Source organism: Rosa rugosa, chromosome 6 (genome assembly GCF_958449725.1).
Source record: "Rosa rugosa chromosome 6, drRosRugo1.1, whole genome shotgun sequence".
Taxonomy (NCBI): domain Eukaryota; kingdom Viridiplantae; phylum Streptophyta; class Magnoliopsida; order Rosales; family Rosaceae; genus Rosa; species Rosa rugosa.
Window position 1 is genome coordinate 30,594,578 of NC_084825.1, and position 22,301 is coordinate 30,616,878.

General features: G+C 39.0%; 2 protein-coding genes across 2 annotated transcripts; both read right to left on the reverse strand.

The window, feature by feature from the left end:
- Window positions 1-3,969: 3,969 nt before the first annotated feature.
- LOC133716576 (uncharacterized) lies at window positions 3,970-4,872 on the reverse strand. Its single transcript, XM_062143271.1, has one exon. The coding sequence runs from the start codon at window positions 4,870-4,872 to the stop codon at window positions 3,970-3,972; it is 903 nt and encodes a 300-aa protein (XP_061999255.1).
- A 1,869-nt stretch (window positions 4,873-6,741) lies between these two features.
- Window positions 6,742-11,181, reverse strand: LOC133716499 (squamosa promoter-binding-like protein 7). The gene is made up of 3 exons (XM_062143204.1): window positions 10,245-11,181; window positions 8,969-9,087; window positions 6,742-7,580 (listed from the first exon to the last, which is right to left on the reverse strand). Exons 1-3 carry the CDS (start codon window positions 10,883-10,885, stop codon window positions 7,018-7,020), a joined length of 1,323 nt encoding a protein of 440 aa, XP_061999188.1. The 5' UTR covers window positions 10,886-11,181; the 3' UTR covers window positions 6,742-7,017.
- Window positions 11,182-22,301: the final 11,120 nt, after the last annotated feature.

Below are 22,301 nucleotides of genomic sequence, written 5' to 3' on the forward strand. Positions count from 1 at the left end.
CTGCCTGTGGCGGCGTTCCGGCCATGTATGAGACTTTTTATGGTATTATATGTCTTCTACTCGTCGATACGAGCGTTTTGATATATAATACACATATTTTGGAGTTCGTATGAAATTGTTATGATTTTTACGGTTTCATACCGGTTGATTTATTCGATCCGTGAGGATTCGAGCGTCCGATCGACTTGTGGTTTGGTCATATCGATCGTGGACGTATTCCGGAGACTTTGGGAGGTCTCGGATGTGGTTTTGCCTCGATTGGCGCCACTTTGGGGATTTTGGTTCAAAACAGGGGTTTCGGACTTAAATCTTTTGTGAATTGATACTAAGTGGAAATCGTATGTGATTAGGTACTTGACGAAGTATTTTGGACGGTTATTTTGTGAATTGGCTGCTTTGTTCTTGGTTGAAGACGCAGCGGGAGTTTCGAGGTGAGTAATCTCACAAGGTTCATTAATGAACGGAATATCTTTATTTTGAGTGTTATTTAGTAACTGCAAACTACAGTTGGTATTAGTAGGCATTCCTGAGCGGATGACTACGTATATATATATTTACGTGAAATATATATGTTTTGGTGGTTTGTGGATTGTGGAAAACAATAGGCATGAATGATGCATTTTATTGTTTTGGATTGTGGCTTTTGAAAAACAAATGATTTAGAATTGTTGATTTGATTTGTTTTGAAAAGCGTTGAGATTTGTGTATGAAAACAATATGCATGAAATGATGCTTTTTATTGTTTTGTGGCTTTTCGGAAAACAATGATTATGGAAATGTTGATTTCAATTGTTTTCAAAAGCGTTGAGATTTGTGTAATGATTTTGAGTCCAGCGCGACTGCATAATGATTTGCTCCAAGGGACTGTGCGGCCCGAGGAACGAAGGTCTATGACCTTGGGCAGAATATCAGGTAATCACGTCTTTGGCCAGACGAGTGGTTACGTTTCAGTTAGAGCTCTAGTCTGTCTGCCATATAGGTAATTCATGGGGTAACGGGAATTGGTTATTGATAACTCATGACATTACGTGTTTTTAGGGAACAAGGTGTGAGTTGCTTCCTTATTAACGATTTGGTACGATTGATAGAAATCAAGGTGTGAGTTGCTTTCTATGTTATATTTTGATAGAAATCAAGGTGTGAGTTACTTTCTTTGTTATATTGATAGAAATCAATGTGTGAGTTGCTTTCTATGTTATATTGATAGAATTAAAGTGTGAGTTGTCCTCCTTTATTTCGTGCTTTAGGAGAATAAAATGTGATTGGTTTCTCAATTGAAACGTGCGGGGTTCATCCCGTGATTTTGGTGTGAGTTGTTTTGATTTACTCATACGGGCTTGCAAAAACTTACCGGGTTTGTTGTGTGATAACCCGGTGCACCATTCAAACGGTGTAGGGGTTAATCCTACAGGTCAGGATAATCGTGGTTGAAGTTGGGGTTACATACTTGCAGCTAAACGGTAGGAAACCAATTTTGTGACTTTACCGTTATTTGGACTTCCGTTGTAGTAAGCTCTGAGGAGCATTTACGTTTTACTTTGTTGTTGACAATTTAATTCGTAAGCTTATGTAATATATATGACTCTAATGAGCGGGTCAATATTGACATAATGGGTTCAGGGCATCAATATGTGGGTAGTTTGAACGGAAAAAGTTTCCAGGTTTTTGATATTGATGACTGAACGATCACGCATGTATAATTATGGGATTATATATCGATTTTTATTTATGTTAAAAATCAAGGGCGTGACAAATTCAAATTAGCTTCTTGTGATTAAGAGTTGTGAATTACATTATTGTCGTACCTGAAGTAATGATTTGCATGATTCTCTTGTTTTCTAGTACGTAATTAGTCCTAAGTGTTAAATTTATGCCGTACCTGGATAAACTGCATGTTAGGATGTACAACCTCTGTCGTACCTGGAGAGAATCATACACTTAAGGAAAACTATGGTCTAAGTGCCGTACCTGGACTTAGATACGGGAATTGTCATCAAAAGAAACAAAAGAATCCATTAATTATATCGAAACATAAATAGGATTGTTAGTGGTTGATTCCGAAACCCTATGTTTTATCATCTTTGCTTTTCAACTTATAAACTTTATTTTGTTTCTTTCTTTCTTTCTTTAATTTTCACATTATTTCTTTATTCGAAAAATCTAAAAACAATATTTTCTTTATCTTAATTGTTCATTGTGTTTTTGTGATTTTGTGTTTGGATTAATTGAGTTAGGATTTAAATTGATTATCAATCCTCAGTTGGAACGACCTCGTATTTGCACACTATACTAACGACGATTCGTGCGCTTGCGAGTTTTAATTAAAATTTCACAACATGAATCTTTCTCTTATCTAACGTACTGCCCCACCAAAAACGAGCGCACATCTGCTCTAGATCATCACAAAAATTCTTCGTTAATTGGAAAACACTCATAGCATAAGAAGGCAAAGCTTGAGCTACAACCTTGATTAGAATATCTTTTCCAGCCCCACTCAGCATCTTCCCTTGCCAATTTCCTAACTTCTTTGCCAAATTATCCTTGATGTATTGGAAGGTAGAAGTCTTCTTCCTCCCAACATAAGTAGGCAAACCCAAATATTTTTCATGAGAATCCACCACCTGCACTCCCAAATAGCTAGATACCTCTCCCTTCATGTACTCTAACACATTCTTGCTGAAAACTACCGAACTCTTATCAAAGTTGACTAACTGCACCGAGGCCCTGCCATAAGTCTCAATAACATCTTGAATTTGATAACAGTCTTCTAAAGTAGCGTTAGCATAAAACATACTATCATCCGCAAACAATAAATGGTTAACAGCAGGGGCTTCATTACAAACCTCAATGCCAGGTTAAAGTCCCATCTCCTGTTTTTGTTGAAGTAAAGCTGAGAACCCTTCAGCCCCTATGAGGAATAAATAGGGGGATAAAGGGTCTCCCTACCTCAAACCTCTGCTAGGTGTTACAAGACCACTCGGTTTACCTCGCACCAAAAAAGAGTAACGCACTGTATTGACACACTGCATCACCATCTCAATCCAGTTGGAATTAAAACCAAACCGTTCCATTACCTTCCTGAGAAAGAACCATTCCATCCTATCATAAGCTTTACTATGATCTAACTTGAGAGCCATATAACCCTCACTGCCGTCTCGTTTATTATGCACAAAATGAGCCACTTCATTGGCCACTAAGATGTTATCTGTGATTAATCTCCCAGGCACAAATGCACTTTGAAAAGGTGATATCACATATGGTAATATCAACTTCAACCTATTAGCAATTACTTTCGAACAAATCTTGTAAATTACATTACACAATGCAATAGGTCTAAATTCAGACATATGTTCCGGATTGTCCACCTTCGGAATTAGACATATATGAGTAAAATTGATCTCCTTCAAAAGTTGACCAGTTTGCAGAAAGCTTTGCACAGCCTCAGTAATATCACATGTTATCCCAATAATGTTGAAAAAATAGAGGAGGCATCCCATCCGGTCCTGGTGATTTAGTTGGATACATTTGGAACAAAGCACACTTGACCTCATCCTGCGAATATGGTGCACACAACTGCTCGTTCATTGCTTGAGATACACAAGGCTGTATCGCCTCCAAAGTAGTACTCATTGCCTCAAAATCAATGTCTGAATAAGCAGTAAACATTTTAGAGAAATAGGAGGTAACTACTTTCTCTAGTCCCTCATCATCATCACACGATTCTCCATCCTCATTATATAAACCACGAAGTGAATTTTTCCTTCTCCTATTAGCCGCTTTTCGGTGAAAATAGCTAGTGTTACGGTCCCCCTCTTTTAACCATTGCACTTTTGAAAGCTGCTTCCAAAAACTCTCCTCCTGTGAGAGTAGTTGTTGTAAGGTTCTCATCAGCTGCCGCTTCTCGACAACCACTTCTTCAGTTAAATGGACATCAAGAAGCTCTTCTAACCTTGCCCTAACTCCAAGCATCTACATCTGTCTACCTTTGAAAGCTCTTTTCTGCCATTTGTCCAACTCCAGTCTAGTATAACTGATCTTTTGTGTAACCTGGTACATCAGAGAACCGGTAACATCCCTAGACCAAGCTATATTCACCACTACATCACATTCAGGATTCGGTAACCAATAAGCCTCAAACTTGAAACGGTGACGAAACTTCTTCGTAGTCAAAGGCGCAGTACTTGCATGTAATAAGATTGGAACATGGTCAGAATCGCTTGGTGGGAGATGTTGCAAGCGAGCATGGCCATAAACATCACACCAAGCCGGCTTGCAGACTGCTCTATCTAAACGAAGTTGTGTTTCTGTATTCCACCAAGTGGATTGAGGTCCCTGAAACCCTAGATCAAGTAAGTCTCCATAACCTAGGGCATCACGGAATCCACGCATTTGTTGTTCTGCTTGAACTGGACCTTCTATCTTCTCACTACTATTGAGGATTTCATTGAAATCCCCAATGACAACCCATGGCAAGGAATCAAGGTCGCTCAGATCCCTCAACAATTGCCAAGATCGATCTCGGTCACCTGTACGAGGATAGCCATAAAACCCCGTCAATCTCCAACGAGGGTTTCCAACGCCGCAATCTGCAAAGAGATCCATATGATGCGCAGACACTGTCCCGATCGTTGCCTGAACATCATCAGTCCAAAACATCCCCAAACCACCAGATAGGCCATTACTCAATACTTCAGAAGCATGAGGAAAACCCAACGCAGCACGTAGGGCATTAAAATCAGATAACAAACTGATTTTGGTTTCACAAAGGAAAACTATTTGAGGACGATTTTGAGAGATTAGATCCTTCAAAGCCCTTGTTGTAGTATCGTTGCAGATCCCTCTACAATTCCAACTAAGCACATCCATATCCATGGCTGCAGATTTTGCTTTCTAGCAGACTAGAAAGTAAACCCTAAAAGAGCTCTGCTAGGTCAAAAAAAAAAGGTTGTAGTATGCGAATATATATTATACGTCCTTCTCATTTCCTTATTAATATTAATTTAATTACCTTAATCAAGCATGAATAAATCTCATATTATTAGACATTTCCATATTAATGTCTTAATAATGTCATAGCTAGAAAAGATCGTCTGCAAGGCGAGGTGTTTTTATGTGGCATCGACTACTCTGAGCAGAAATATTTTATTGGAGTAGTTTTTTGTACTATTCTTTAATGGTACTACTGGTATGTTCTATTTTATCAAAAAATGTCATAGCTAGAAAATATCTCACATTCTCTTATTACTGTAACAGTTACAAGACTTTGGATGATTGAAAAATGATGAGAAATTCTAAGGTATATACCTATATGTCATACACATATTTACAAATGTGACAACAAATTTGATGTCATTGTGATAACATTAGTCTTTTTTTGTGTAATGTTTATTTACTTAAAGGTAATTACTCCAGCTACAATCTTATTACAAGTTTGTGAACAAATTTGGTTTCAATGTTATAACTTGATTCAAAATATGTAAATAGTGTAAAACAAATGTGATAAATTTATTATCAATGTTCTAAATTTGATTCAATTAAATTGTAATTTCAATTAAATATAAAATGAGTGTATGATAAACGTCTGAGTAGTTCTAGTCATACCTCCTTATTTGCTCTTTAGACCTCCTTTGATATTTTTGATGACCAAATTTTTAATTTTGCCCATAATATTTTTTCTCTCTACATCTCATTTTCCCCACTTCACTCCGCTAATCTCCGCCAATAACCCCATCCCAATCTCCAACACCGTCTCTAATTTCACGTTATGATCGATAATGATGGTGAATTCTGAAGATCTCAATGGGTAAATTTTAAGCAGAAGATCAAGGTTGAAGATCACTTGGTTATGAACCACACTGGGGTTGCTGGGTTTAACTGGCGTTTGGTTATGAAGGTTCTCATTATCTATACATTCATTTGCTTTAATCATGATTTGATTTGTTTCTATCAGCATTTGGTTATGACCCATCATTTTCTCATTATCTTAACATCACAAACATAACCCCATTGGAAATAATTTAAAATGTTTCTATCTAAGCAAAGTAATTCTAAACAAGAATCATGCCTTCGATTTGAAATACCTTCAATTTTATCCACCACTCATCTATCTATATATTGTAATTTGTTTTGACAGCGATGTTAAGAGCGGTAGAGGAGAGATCGCCGTCGAGATCTTGCTGGATTTGGAACTTTGAGAGTTTTTTTTTTTTTTTTTTTTCAATGATAAGGGTAAATTAGAATTTTTAAATTTTCAAAAATATAGAGATGTCCAAAAAGTAAATAAGGAGGTTTGAAAAGAACCACCCTAAACATCTCAATACCATCGACACCCCAATTAATAAATATGTCAATTTCAATTCCAACAACAAAAGCCAAAACCTATACATAAAAATCTGATGCAAAAAGTGGTACATATCCTCTGCTCCGTCTTTTTAACCGGTGTTGATCTTGCGCTTTTACACTATACATTTAAACCAAACCATTTTACAATTTTCATTTTATTATCTTCCAATAAGTATTAAATGGACTGAACCCTAAACTCAACAAGGTGACCCTTAAAACTCCCAAAGCAATGTCGTCCCTTAAAACTCCCAAAGCAATGTCGTTCGCTCCATTTCAAGAAAAGAAGGATCAATCCATCTTTCTTTTGGTTGTTGAATCTCTGCTGGATTGATCAATGTTTATATTCTGAATCCTCATTACTGATGGAAGCGAAATGATCTCTGGATTCACAACAATCAAAGAATCAGCACCAAACCCATCCACGGAGGATCTTCTTTATTCATTAGAAAAATGGAAACCAGCTAATTAATTCAATGTATTATTGTCCGTCAGCGAACAAAAGAGAGAGAAATATGCACACTTCGACAAGCGATATAGATGGATGGATGGGGTTGGATGGGGTGAGGATAAACTATCCCTATCAAACACTAAACAAGAGATTTGCCAAAAAAAAAAAAAAAACACTAAACAAGAGAAATCAATGAATATATTATTATAGACTTGTAAGAATTAGATTTAAACCACACTGGCTCCTTGGAAGGAGTTCCATTTCCATAGGTCACACTCGTCTTCAGCCTTAGTACTACTGTCCCTTGCCGGCAAGCAAGTCTCATATGCCGGGCTCGGAGGCTGCTGCATTAGATCAAGTGTCAAATGTGCACCACTTTCATGAAACCTGTCCCAACTGTGCTGATTGGCAGAAAACATTTGCTGCTGCTGCTGCTGCTGCTGATGATGATGATGATGGTGATGGGATTCGACAGAACTAGACGGCCATGATTGGCTAAGATAATCACCAAAGTCTTGGGTCGAATGGTTATTATAATGTGATGAGTCCTCCCAGTTTGAGTTTGATCGGTCCGAAGAAGATATGAGCTGGCGAGCCAAGATGCCTGCACGGTTTTCTGCAATGAGTTCACGAAGTGCAGCGCGGGATCTTGAGGAGAGATCGGATGGAGATAGTACCCAAGAATCACTACTACTTTTGGAAGATGACAGAAGAGAGAGAGCACTACATCCTGTCGGGGATGACGATAGGTATGGAAACCTCCCTGCTGCAGCCATCATCAATTTCTTCTCTGTTGATCACAAGAAAATAATATGTTTAGCTTTACTTTAAACCTAACCGATACGCGAAATTCAACTTGTATTAAAGGATAGCAATTGCAACATTCGAACATTGGATTTCATGCTCTAATACCAAGTAAAATTAGAGTATCCCACCCTAAACTAATTGTTAATGCATAACAAGACTCGAGAACTATTACAAACTGTTATGCAAGGCTTAGAATTATTGGAGTCTACATTCTCAACATTACTACATTTAGAACTTGGTGTATTATTTTCTAGTTTTGTTGTTTCTTTTAAACAAAGAAACAAGAGCAAACACAGCTTTTCAGTTTACAAAGCCATTGAAATAAAGCCACCTGTCCTCATGGTTGATTTTTGAAATGAAACTCAAAGATGTTTCTACTAACTAGAAAGATGAATAACGCAAAATTAGAGTTGAGTTGTCATATGTTTCTTTTTAAATTTCTTGGAAGTACAATAAACAAAGGAATTAGATAAATTAACAAAGCCGTGATGAGTGGTATGTGCCCTTAACCTAAAGGGTTCAAGACAACAGAATTCCAAGAACAGAATAAATGATGTCAAACAAATTAATTAACAACACATATAGTGAAGGTGAACTGTTATTGAAACATCTTAATATCTTATTGAGAACAGAAGATGGACTGCATGTGTAGTATACCAGAAATTATTCCACAATTTAGAGAAGCACAAGTCATTGAACATAAAAAGAGAGCCAATACCTTTTGCCTCAGAGCTGAAACATTAAAAAGTTAATAGTGATGGTTGGAGCAAAAGAATGTCAATGAAACAAAGCTCTCCAAAGTTTAGGTTCTACTCAAAAGCTTCCCCGTTAGAAATTTAATCAACAAAGACAAAGTTCCCATGCTAACACACTAAGGTAATTACTTCATTCTCGCCAACTTCTTTTTCTTTTTCATTTTCTAAACAGAAAAGGGAAGACATCAAGGTAGAGCAGTATCAGGTTCCTATATTTCTCAACTGCTTTAAGGAAAAGTGAGTGTAGTATATATATATATGAGGCTGCATTTTGGTGGTATGTAAGTTTGATATAGATTATTGAGACCAACTTTCAGACAACTTAATTTTTTGGGTGAAGTGATTGTGCAAAATGGTTCGACTTCACAAGTTCTTTAATTTAGCAACATGTATCAAGGTTTCATCTATACATTCTGTATTGATCTACTCATTCACATGGAGTTTGAGGCAAGACGTGATTGGTATTCGAGTAGAAGGAATGTCATATAGGTTAAGTTGCTCCATTTAATTCAACGTTAAATTGCAATTAGAGTTCTAGAAAAGATTAGGAGTCAAAGAACCTCCAAGGAAAAGGCACAAAAAGAGACGGAATATTTATAGAGATAGATATACACACCTTGAGAAGAGCTTCTGGGTAGAGAATCATGAGAGCATTTTCTTCTTCGCTCATTATGCCCAGCTAATCTCCTCCTACAACTCCTCTTAGACTCGTCAAACTCCGACACCACGTGAAACCTATACCCATTTTCCCACCACTCATTAGAGCATCTATAATCATCTCAATCAATCACCTAAAGTAAACCAACAATCCCCCTTTTATTTTCATATTCAATTCATTCATCTATTACTTTAAACTTGTACCATTACTACATTACTAGTAATAAAATTAGGGTTTATCCTTTGTGAAGATTTTTCCCCTTTCCGATATAAAGTCGAGTATATAACATATTTGACTATTTGTTGAAAATACATGTAATTTCCTGAAAAAAAAAAAATACATATTTAATCCAAATAAAAAAGGTGAAAATAACCATATAGGTCCCTATTTTGACCCATGTTCTACTTTTGTCTAGGTAGCTTCAAAAGTTTCAAAATTGCCACTCTGTCGTTCCCAATTTTGCCAACTGGGTCACATTACATTGTGAAGTTTCAACCAAGGCCACAACAGTTGTCAAAAATAGCAGAAATATTTTCTGGGACACACACTAACGAAGAAATTATTGTCTTGGATCTAGAATCAAAGTTTGAGTTTGAAGGAATATATATTTTTAGGAAAATTCTTCTATACAGATCTGCATACCATGCAGATCAAATGTGTGGACCAGCATATGTGGTTGAGAAGTTAAGGATGGGAAGCATTTTGAACCGCAGGACCGTGCAGATCTGCACGGCAGCCAAATCCATATTTTTAATATAATTTCAACAACTTTACTTTACATATTTCGTTTCTTGCAAAATTCATATTCTACATGAACTAAAAAGAAAAAAGAGTAAAAAATATAATAAAATTTATAATTTTAAACAAAAGCTGATTTTTTTCAAAGCGAAACAATTTCAAACGAAGCCTAACAAGATCACGTAATCAAATAAACTTTGGTGTGAGATTGAAACTCGCAAAATCTTTTCCTCAAAAAAAAAGTTAAGAAAATATGATGAAAAATTTGAAATAGTTTTCTTTTATCTGATACGTCTCTATGTATGTATTAATTGTACATTTCCATCCCAATTTGATTTATTTGATGATTTGATTATGTTACACACAGATATATGCATGCGAACGTATATGACCAAAAAGTTAATATTATAAATGTATCAAGGAGCAAACTCTTTCAGTTTTGGATCATTAAGTTGCTAAACTGCTAACTTGAAAATAGTCGCTCTAATGAACTGACCTGCTGCATTGCTGACAGAAGCGCTGCTCCAACCCTAAGACCACCACCTTGGAAGCCTTGGAGTGCATCTCACACACTTTGTGCCGCCGGTGGTACTCCTTCGCGCTCACCAGCGCCACGTGGCACCCCTCCACCTGACACCGCGGCACCTTCAACGACTGCGTAGAAGCCCCACCTCCGCCGCTGCCTGCGCCATACATGTTCTTGCCTCTCTTCATGCCCCCTACGGCCAAAGGAAATCCCGCCACGTCTCGATGATCAAGCAGAGGCAGAGGAGCGTCCTCAAAGTAGTGCCTCTTCCCCAGCTTCAAGCACATAAGGTGGGGATCCGGAAGGTATTGGGACCCACGAAGACGACTCTGATGATGATCGCCACCGTACAAATTCTGGAAGTGCTGCTGCACTGCTTGAACATCGTTGTTGTTGTGCACCAGTGGGTGACCCAAACTCGCTTCGGAGCTCGCGCTGGAGCCGGAAGGCGGCTCCGCTATGGTGACGGCCGCTGTTGCAGCCGTCATGTACAATATATCGTTGTTACCATTATTATTACTATTATTCATCTCCCATATATCCCAAGCAAGATTTGCGTTATTACCATTCTGCCCTGATCTGCCGCCAATGTTGTGCCCAAACATTTCCATATCGTCGATATAAGATAGTTTTGGTGGTACAGAGAGAGTAAGTAGAAAACAGAGAAAGGAGTACTAGTTGTACAGTTATGTATGAGCTAGTGTGATGTACAGTTATACATGAGCTAGGAGCTAGTAAGGCTAGGGTGAGAAGATAATACAGAGAAAATGGAGAGCGCGGTTGGGGTCCTTGGGGATGTATGTATGAGATGGATGGATGGATGGATATAAAAGAGGAAAGAGGTATAAGGGACAGGGCCGGGGAGAGTCAGAAGCAGCGAAGAGCCTCTGCTTTTCCGTTGTTTTACACCAATGGGGTTAAAGAAAAAGTTGCACAGTGTTTGCACAGACGGACATTATTAAGAGAAAGAACCCTGCTACGACACGTGAGAGTGAGATGGGAGCGCACGTGGGAATAGTGGTGGTGGAGCCGGGGCCTGAGCCTTTCTGTGGCAACGATTTGATGGAAGAGGGTGACTGATCTCTGAGTTACTGAGAAAAAAGAGACCGAGAGGTAAGAATTGTGATTAGACGGGAGAGGGAGAGGGAGAGAGAGAGAGAGCTAATTATGGCAAAGGAATTATTGTGTAGGTGTAGGTGTTGGTGTATCATGATAATATGGGGCTAACAACGGCTAACAAGTGTTTCCATACTATCATAAAAAATTAATAAAAAGGGGTGTTTCCATACCCCAAACAAAAACATGAAAACTGTTCTGTAATTGTTCGAGCAGAATTAATGTTCTTGTTGTGTACGAAGCACACTGCTAATTCGCATGCAATTAATTCGACCAAAACATGGTCTTAACCTATTTAACCTCCACGTTATCACATGATTTACATCATATTTATGACAAGGCTGCGGTTGTGCTCGCCTCGAGCTTTAATAGTCTTTTCACCGGTTAGGCACGGACGGGGACTGCATGTCAATTTGTTAGATCCAGAATCCAGTCTTAATATTTTGGGTCGGGCTCAAATAACGTTTTTTTAGTTATAGGGACCGAGAATGTTAGGACCCTAAATGAACGGGCCGGTCCTTCCGGGTTTTCGGGCTCAAAAGTCTAATTTTATGTACTTTCAATTTCCCCACAATTTCATCATGTTTCTAATTTTATGAGTTTAGAAGAAGAAAATAACATCATACAAATCACACTAAGCTCCAAAATGAGCTACAAAGAGAAGAAAATAACATCTAAACTTCATAGTTTCTTCCAAGTTACAAACAAATGAAGTTTCAAAGTTTAAATTCAAACCCTATGAATGAAGAACTGAAGAAGTGAAGTTTCAAACTTCAAAAATTCAAACCCTCTTCATGCATGTCGCACCACCTGCCGACTCACTATCATCACCGCCTTCAGACTGGCTGGAAGCCACCACCATCTCGTCCCGACAAACTGCAGCTTCGGGTTCCATCACCAAACTGATTAAGAGAGGCTTTGGGTTCCTCCTTAGGATTGGGGTTTCGAAATGGAAAACTGAAAGGGATTGGGTTTCGAATTAGTGATCAAAGAAGGCCAGAAGGAGATTGCTACTGGGTAAACTGAAATTAGGGTTCCTGTTCGAATTCGAAATCTGGAAATCCAGAAATTGATTGAGGGCTTCGAGTAGGTTCGACCTTCAAAGCGATTGTGTTTGAAATTTGGCTCAGATTGGGAAACTGAGAAAGGGTCGAGGTCTCTCTGCAGGTGGGTGGGGTTTGGTTTGAGTGTTGACGGCTGAGTTGAATTGTGTTTGACCTTTGAATGTTGACTGAAAGTGAAAGAGTCTAAGAGACTAAGATAGTAAGACACTACGGCTAGTAGGGTTATATTTCTTCAGGCTTATCTTCGGGCTTTTAGGCTTATGAATACCAGATCCGGAACCGGCCAGTTAAAACTCAAACATTACGGGCTTTAATTTTTTGTGTTTTTTTTTTTTTTCTCAAAGCTCGGCCCGGACCTTGAAGGTCTGAATCGATTCAGTCTGGGTTTTCAGGCTAAAATGCCTAGGCCTAGGTTAAACACATATACACTCGTATCATTGCATTAAGGCATTAAGCTAGTCTAATATAATCTTTTTTTATCAAAAGATGTCAGCCCATTATATAGATTCAACAAGCAGTACAAAAAAGAAACACTCCTATGGGGTCGACAGAAAGAATCATTTCTCAGAGTAACCTGAGACTCCTATTCTAAAATAAGAACAAGAACCCAATATACCCCTAGTACACCCACTTCAGAAAGTCCACGCACCATTATTTCAAACAAAGACCTAGGAACTCCGAAGCAGAATAAAATACCCTCAGAGCAACCGATCTTTGCGACCGAGATCAAAAATTAAAAAACATTTAGAGTAGAGAATGAAGTAACACCATCCACTCCGTCTTCATTCATCATAGTCGCCCCAATTGAGAAGTTCCAAACAACCTTAGCCCATGCAACCCAATAACCAGCCCTTAGGAAGCCCAGTATCCACAATCGACTCCAAAAGCTCCAAGAGTCACATCCACTCCTAATACCAAAGGCAGACCAGGCCCTAACAAAAGTTAGGGCCCAGCCCACCCACATACCGTCCAACCAAAACCAGGCCTAGTTGGTCCAACCAGCTACGAGCACATCACCGCCCCCACCACAGCCAACCAAGCCGCCACCTCCGCCGTAGATTACCGCTGGAGAGATTGCACTGTGACAACCAACTCTATCATAGCCACTGATTTCTGCCTTAGCAATCACCTTCGCAACAGGCATTCTGCAGTCACTGGTATCGGAACAAACACCATGTCCATTGATGATGCTACCACCTCTGCCGCCGGCCTTGGAGCGGAAAATACAAAAGCAAGAACCGACAAATAAGGCCAGCCATTCTCTTCCGATGTAAACCTGATCCTCTACGTTCACTATAGCCTCTACCAATAGGGACTGAACACCACAGTTGTCGGCGAGATCCATGTCACCAGGACCTACGACATCCATCTCAGGAGGATATTCCCAATATAGCCCGTCCCAAAACCCCTGATCCGTCAACGATTTCGGAGCCAGACTCTACCCAAAAGCAGTTGTTGTACCAAGTCCCTTATCGGCGAAGATGCCGTATCCCAATCCACCGCCGCGGTCAAATAACCCCAGCCAATCCACCCCATCAGATTCAATAATCTCCGCCCACTCCCCCGTTAGGCAGACACCAGCCAAAGAGAAAAGGAAGAGGAATAACAGGCCTAGGCCTACACTTTTATCCATGGAAAATGGAGAAGGTGTAAGAGCAGTAGCCACCCTAGATGACGGGAAGGTGTAAGAGCAGTAGCCACCCTAGACGACGGCGCTCAAAACCCTAGCAGAGCTAGGTCAGATTTTTCCAAGTTTCTCTTCTAAATAAACTTGTAGATTAGTCTAATATAATCTTATCATGAGATAAGAAAGTATCGAAAATATAAATCGGTGTCTCTTGTTTCTTTTATGCTCCCCTAGATTCACAATTAATAAGAAACAGGACATAACCAATATGTCTAAGTCGTTAATAAAAAAAAATATGTCTAAGTCGCTCGCTACAAGCTAGTTAGTTCATCTAGTATTTGAACTTTTACTAATTTTGGTAAAAAATATGAAAAGCAAAAAATATTTTACTGCCCACAAAAGAAAATGATTGTTAGCCTTAAATGAAGCTTAAAATTTGTGGCTTCAATCTGATGTGGCATGTCATATCAAGCACGCGCATTACCTATTTACCACATAATGCTATGAAATTCTTGAAAAAATATCATCTTATTTATCCAAAATTTGATGGCTCTAAATTATTTACTTTTCTTTTCATTGCACTCATGCCTAGATTAAAAAAAAAAAAACAATTTTTTTTTCCTTCAATCAGAAAAAGAAAAATTTCCTTCATTGTTTTTACAATTGATTAAAACAAGAAAAACAAAAAATGCAATGCTTAGCTTATAATTGATTACCGTTCAACACCATATTATGTTGAATCTTAGTTCTCAAAAATTATTTAATGTTCAAATAAAAGAAAATAAAAAAAGCAAAGCAATACACATGTAATTCGATCAATATATTTGCACATACATCTGGGGGTATATATCAAATATCTTGCATATACACATGTATATGAATTCGAAACTTGCTTGGTTTCTGCAAATTATAGATTTTTTTTCTTTATTATTCTGCCCTAATTTAGGGATAATTTATGAAATCAAAGGTTCAAATTATGAAAATATATTGTGAAAACATTTTATTCCAAAATGGTGAGAATTAGCAAGTTCATCCAAGAGGGCCGGCCTTGAGTTTGCATTTGATAGGGGCCTCAAATTGAAGTGAAATAATGCAAGACAGACATTATTAAGAAAAGATTGAACCCTGCTACGACACGTGAGCAAATGAAAATTAGAATTAGAATTCTTACTTTATTATTTATAAATTGTATCAAGCACAATTTTTATTGAACTTAATTATAATTTTCAAAAGTTTGTCTCTATGTTTTTTTATTTTTTTTTGTGAAAGGAGACTGGTGCGGCTGCCTTCAAGTCTTGATTAATAAAATTACAGAATACAAGGGGGGATGTAGAGCCTAAACCCCAAATTACAATAAGCATAAAGAGAACATCCTGAAATAATACCAAAACTATCTACAAAATCTATGTATTCTAACCAGCACCAATTAGCAAAGAGCGCACAAATGACTACTCCATTTGCTTTGACATAACAGTGACATACTGAAAAGATAACTCTATCACGAAGAAACATCATTACAAATAGCACGGAAATAAATCCGGCGACACTCAATTTTATCTAGCCACTAGGAGATTGCGTCCATTTGATCAAACAAATAGCTCGCTGCCTCGCTAAGCCAGACAAGGCACACTGAATGTGCATGCCTGGACAAAGCCCACGTTGCCCTACCCAAAAGTTGTAGGGACTTATGGCTGCATAGAACCACGTCTTACTAAAAGTAAATAACAAATAAACAAAGCAGAAAAATAAATTAGGTTTGGGCTTTGACCAACAAAGATGGATCAAGGGTCAAAGCCCAAACCTAAAGCTCATTAGGTCTAAACTTGAGTAACTGGTTGCAGAGCCTAACACGTCGCACCCATCCTACCATCGCCTCACCACCACCAACCGTGCCACTGTTGATTAGCCTACAAACCTCACTTTAAAATTAGGAGAGTGAAATTCATACTTTCTAGTTTGTAATCTAGACTCCCTCTTTTATTTTCTTTTCTTTTTGTCAAAATTCTTATCAGAAGAGAAAATTTAAGTTATCAAAAAAATAAACATAGAGTGTGAATTTCACTCCTTCAAAATTAACAATACATGTAATAAACTGAGCTTCTAAATTGAAAATTCAAACTTTAAAAGGAGAGTGAGGTCTGAATTTTTTTTTTTTTTGTCCGAATTTAGGGTAGGGCATTTGCTTGTGAATAGTGGGTTCCATCATATCAGCCCAAAGATCTCACTCCAATTAAAACAAAGATTTTTCCAGCTGTGCCAGATTGTGACCATTCCTTGGCATTCTTTTTTGAATGGTCAGAAACTTTAGAACTCATAGAAGACCGTTTCGTTATTTTAGCCATGTCTGGATAGAAAGGAGATCCGGATAGAAAGTAGAAACAATGTGAATTGAAAAGCCACATGGATCAAATATAGAGAGAGGTTAATCTACTTTTATCTGTTATCCAACCGCAAACTAAACTAGACACTAGTGCATTAAACGTTGTAGAACAACTCCACAAATACATGGTAAATCAATAAACTAATTATATCTTATTTTAAACAAGATGCAAAGGTAGAAAAGATCGAAACATATTTGAACATAAAAAGATGTTCTTACTCTGGGTCTAGTTTGTATGTTCTCTGTTAGAGTGATCATCAATCTTTTGAGAACTAAAGCTAATTTTTTGTTTTGTTTTTAAAGATGACAGTTTTATACAAGTTATTCAGAAAAATCATGTTTGTACAAATTTACACAAAAACATGATAATCTTTATCAAGATTTTGTTCATATATTTGGTTAATTCTTTACTTAATTGTATATAATTGTTATTGGATCTAAATAGAATGGTGAAGAATAATGAGATAAACAAGTTCATTCTAATAGCCTCTATATTCGATCTGGATTCAAATCCAATAACAGCTTAGCACAATTGATTGAGTAAGGAAATGATGAACCTAAAAATCAGTGTTCTAAAAATTAGCCTAAGCAGTAGCCAGACACCTCGATTAAGTAAAAATCATTAGCAAAAAATCAACCAGGGGATTAGATGGGATTAGGCGGCCGCCTAGGTGGGCTAGATGTGAATCAGGTGGTCTATGTAGGCAAGGATTAGGCGAGCTAGGAGGGGATTAGGCAAATTGGGTTTTAAAAAATTATATCTTGTTGTAGAGACACTAAAATTGAGAGGAATTTGCTGTGTATTCTCATTGATAATAGGGGCCTCTTTATATAGAATATTACAATGCATAGAATCTAAATCATACAAGGAAAGTAATCGTACATTGAATAGGAATCTAGATCCTTCTAATGTAATCATTTTACCACTAGGTCAAGTAACCTAGCGTTTGGGCCAGACACATATTCTAGATTTACTTGAACACTCCCCCTTGTGTCGCCCAAACGTGGTGCTTCTCTTGTTGCCTCATTAAAAACCTTGCCGAGTAACAAAAACCCAGTGGGACAAAAATAACCTCGGTCGAAGGGGAAAAAGAGCACAACACACCCTTCACGTTTCGAGACCATACATGTAGACATCTCCCTCTGGTACGTGTCTGCATCTCTCCCTGATGACTAAGGTCATGGGAGTTCGGATAACTTCTGCAAACGATGCTACTAACATGTTTCTCGAAAGTGGAATTTAGGCAATGTCTTAGTGAGCAGGTCTGCCATACTATCCTCAGATCGAACCGAGTTCACTTTGATCTTGAGGAGAGTCTGTTGTTGCTGATTATTCTTGGTGTTGTCGCTTTTGATGTAGCCTTGCTTCATTTATTCAAAATAAGTAGCATTATCCTAAATGCTTGTAGGCTCATCTGTGGTAGACTTCAAACCATAAGTACTTCGAACATGCGTAATTATGGATCCAATCCATATATATTCACGAACCACTTCGTGAAGAGCAATAATCTCTGCATGGTTCGAAGATATAGCGACTAATGTCTATTCTCTAGACCTCCAAGATATCGTAATCTTTACCCATGGTGAACACTTAACCAGTTTGGGAAGACCTTTGTATGGGTTAAAGAGATACCCAACATCAGCGAAACCTTCCAAAACACTTATGTCGTTTTGGGGTGGGGAATAGAAACCGCAAGTCAGCGTTGGCGGCATTTATGGTGTGTGATGGGTCCGAATCCATCATCTCTCTGTAGGGATAGAACAAGCCCATATCAATCGTACATCTCAAGTACAGAAAGATATCTTTTACACCAATCCAATGGTGTCGCGTTGGCGCAAAGCTATATCTAGCTAACAAGTGCACAACATATGAGATGTTCGGTCTTGTGCATTGGGGTAAGTACAATAATGTGCCTATTGTACTAATGTAAGACACTTATGCCTCTAGCACATCTTCGTCATCATCCTTCAGGCGAAGAGGATCATTTTCAGAATCAAGACTACGAACGATCATGGGGGTGCTTGAAGGCTTGACCTTGTCAAAATGCCTAAACATCTATCAACACGATGCTCAAGTTCCAAACTAAGACATAATTGTGTTCTCCCAAAATCTTTCATCTCAAACTCGGATTTCAAGTGTTCAGTGGTTTCCCTTAACTCTTTAAGGGCTTCCAATGAAGATCATGTCCAACATGAATCGCGATGGAATCCGAAACTTGTTATGGAAACGCGTGGGCATATCCTTTCCCAATCAAGTAGTCATTTTAGTGAGCGTTTCAACCTCTTTGTAAACGTGCTCCATGGTCTAGAGCCACTTGACTTGGGTAAATGAAGTTCACCATGAACCGTCATGTATATTTCTTATCTAGATCCCCATAGAGATACGTAGTGACCACATTTGTAAGCTGCATAATCAGTTATTCGGAAACTACAAAACTGACAGGGTAGTGGAGTGCAATGACATCCATTACGAGAGAATATATCTCATCGTAGTCGATTCCAGGGCGTTTTATGAGAAGCCTTGCGCCATAAGGCGAGATTGCCATCTCTTTTTCTCATCACGCTTTCTAACGAAGACCCATTAGTCAATAGGTTTTATGTAAGGAGGTGTTGGTATCACTAGCTCAAAGACCTTCCTCTCGTTAGAGAATCCAACTTAACCTGGATCGCATCTTTCCATTTAGGCCAAATTTCTCTACGTGTGCATTCATTCATCAACGAAGTGTGGTTCGATATCATCGGACTCAACGAACTCATGCGCGACGAAATGCGCAACTACATCATCAATTATGATGGAGTTTCTATCCCATGTCTCATGTACACTAGTGTAATTTTCATAGAGCTCTATATTCTCAGGAATAGGTTTTGACGTTGAGGCGTCCCCCAACGATAACCATAACCTGGAAGATACTCATGAGACGGATTTTGAGTCTTGATGATCAAAGGATTGGAATGTGCCAAAGTATCCTTCGAACCCACGGGCCTCCCACGCATCCTAGCTGGGGCCATGACCTGTAATGCCAGAGTGCCACACTCTTTGGCGTTGGCGCCATTCCTACCTCCATGTAGGGTGGCGCTACGTCCTCTCGTAGGGATGTACTTCATTGCAGACATATTTGCAGCAGAAGTGTGATCTCGTCACTTTAGTAAGGATCGAGATGAGACATACTGGGGAGAAACCACGATAATTCATGTCGTTCCTGCTGAATATCCGTGTTCTTATCTCCCCCTAACGACGGGAAGACTGTCTCATCAAAGTGACATCCGCAAATCTAGCGGAAAGGAGATCGCCTAGCAAGGGCATTAAGTGGCAGACAATTGTTTGAATTTCAAATCCAACGTAGTTGCTCATTCGTCTATAAGGACCCATCATAGTGCGCTGTGGCGGCGCAATTGGCACATAAATGTCACACTCAAATATGCGTAAGTACGATACTTGTACCCAGTCACTAGCTATAACGCAGAGATAGTTTGAGTGGCGGTGGGTCGTAGACGAATTAGCATAACTGCATGCGATATTGCATCACCCCAAGCGGATATGAGATTGGTGCGCATTACCAATGTACGGATTACCATAGTCGTTTCCGCGAGACCATTTGGGTGTGTTCATGAGAATATGATGTCCAACATCAGTCCCATTGCAATATCCATCGAAAGTCTTCGATGTAAACTCACTAGCATAGTCAAATCCAATTGACTGAATAGGATGATTCGGGGAGTGAGCCCGTTGTCATATGATATGTGCTAGAAGTGTAGCATAAGTAGCATTACAAGTAGACAATGGCATAACACGTGACCAGCGTGTTTGCGTGTCAACCAACATCATGAGATATTTAAACGTCCGCAAGTTGGTTGAATCAGTCCATAGAATCCCCATGGATTCTATGTAAGAACAAAATGAGTATTTTCATATCCTTTGCATAGGACGGTCTTAGTCCTAATTCCCTAAGGAACAGGCTTTGTAAAACGAGCGAGGGGCCTTAGAAGCAACCAATAATGATTTTGGTTGGACCTGAGCGTCTGAAACGCTATTTGAAGCAAAGGTGGTGATTGCAACATCACCTAGGGCGCCATCACCATTATGGGCACCATCCATGGCGTCATGGATAGGGACTGTGCCAGCCCTAGGCTGGTGGTGGACTGCGGCGGCGGCGATCACACTTAGTCCAGGAATCAAATTTTTGATTCATGCTTCGTTTCGCTCGAGAGAAGGATGTCCATGTGAAGTCTTTAGTAGACGGATCATCATATCATGACTAGGATGACCTATCCTGTAACGACAAAGTCAATATGTGTCTAAATCCAAGAGATCTTCTCTCATAACTTTATTGGATTTAATAGCTCGGATAGTGACATAGAGTCCAGTAGAGTGACACACAAACTTCTCTAAGATGCGCCTTTGTTCGCAATCGTTAGAGGCATTGCAAAAGAACATATTTTCGTTCTCTACATGCGTTTTCGCATGGAATCCGTTGGCTATTCATAGGTGCGATTTGCCCTAGGAGCGTAGAGAGTTTCTGTGACAGTAATCAAGGTGCCATTTGGCAGGGGGAACTTGGGCTATTCCATGTCCTTGAATTGATATTGATGACCCAGCCATAGTAGTCACAAAGTCAATGCTCATAATCAAAATAGTCATAATGAAAAGAACTCAAAATTTTATTCATAAACCAACGGAGTTACATCATTGTCTCTTTGACCAGAGAAAATCTAATCCAAAATGCTAGCTAATGCAAAACAATGGTAGTCGTCTAACTTCTTTCGGTAAGTCTAAAATAAATGTGACCAGGTGAGTAGAGAGATGTCGGTGGAGCAAAGCTCGCTTAAGTACCACTAATCTCAGAACCTTCCTAGACATCACACTTACTTTGGGTTAGCCTACTTTGAAGAAAGACTAAACCATTGGCATCTATTACAAAAATATATATGGAAATTGCCTATTACATCTCTTGAAAAATAAAGACTTAAACACAATTGGCGATCTATTGATCCCAGCCAGATTTGTAGTCTTCAACCCTTCACTCTAGATCATCTCCTTGATCTTCTTGTTCCACATAGTGAGCTTCTCTTGCTTCACAATATGCTTTGTAGGCGGTGACAATTTCTTCACGAGCTCTACAAATGTGTGCCCAATAACCGGATACTCCACATCGAGAACATTTATCTCTTTGCTCTGACTCCATTGATTGAGGTGCTTTGAAAGAGTCATTTAGATGGCTCTTAGTATTGGTGGCGCCACCAACATGGCCAGAGGCGTTGCCTCCCTCTCTCTTTCCAAGTTGACCTCTTCGGTTTCGTGTTCGCCTATTTTGGCGGTTACCTTCCCAAGTAGAGCGATTATATGGACCAGAACGTCCAGAAGTATCCCTAATATTAGGGTTTCGTTCTTGGCGCCCTCTCCTAGGGGCATGACTATAATTGGATTCCGGAATAAGCTCTGTTTCTACAGATCTTGAATTATAGTTATTCACAAGGATATTGTCATGCTTTTCAGCGACATTCATAACTCCAACAAGCTCATGAAACCTTGTGATCTGTCCTGCAGCAACATCGATTCGATAGTTCTTAGCAACCATCAATGCAGAGACGGGGAAGGTGGGGAGAGTCTTCTCAATCAACATCGCATTTGTGATCTCTTGACCACAGAATTCCATTAAGGATTTAATGCGAAGTGCTTCCGAGTTGTAGTCAAGAACTGACTTGAAATCGCAGAAGCGGAGGCTATGCCATCTCACTTCTAAGTCAGGAAGCAGGGAGTCACGGACGTTGCCAAATCTTTCTTCGAGTGAGACCCACTGCCTTCTGGGGTCTTCTTCATTCATACACTCGTACTGGAGCGA

Excerpts from the sequence above, each read along its gene's own strand:
- LOC133716576 (XM_062143271.1), bottom strand. The coding sequence starts at position 4,872 with ATGGATATGGATGTGCTTAGTTGGAATTGTAGAGGGATCTGCAACGAT.
- LOC133716499 (XM_062143204.1), bottom strand. The coding sequence starts at position 10,885 with ATGGAAATGTTTGGGCACAACATTGGCGGCAGATCAGGGCAGAATGGT. Across the intron at positions 9,088-10,244 it reads TTCTGTCAGCAATGCAGCAG|GTTTCACGTGGTGTCGGAGT; the intron begins GTCAGTTCATTA and ends AAATGGGTATAG. Across the intron at positions 7,581-8,968 it reads ACCCAGAAGCTCTTCTCAAG|AGAAGAAATTGATGATGGCT; the intron begins GTGTGTATATCT and ends TGTGATCAACAG.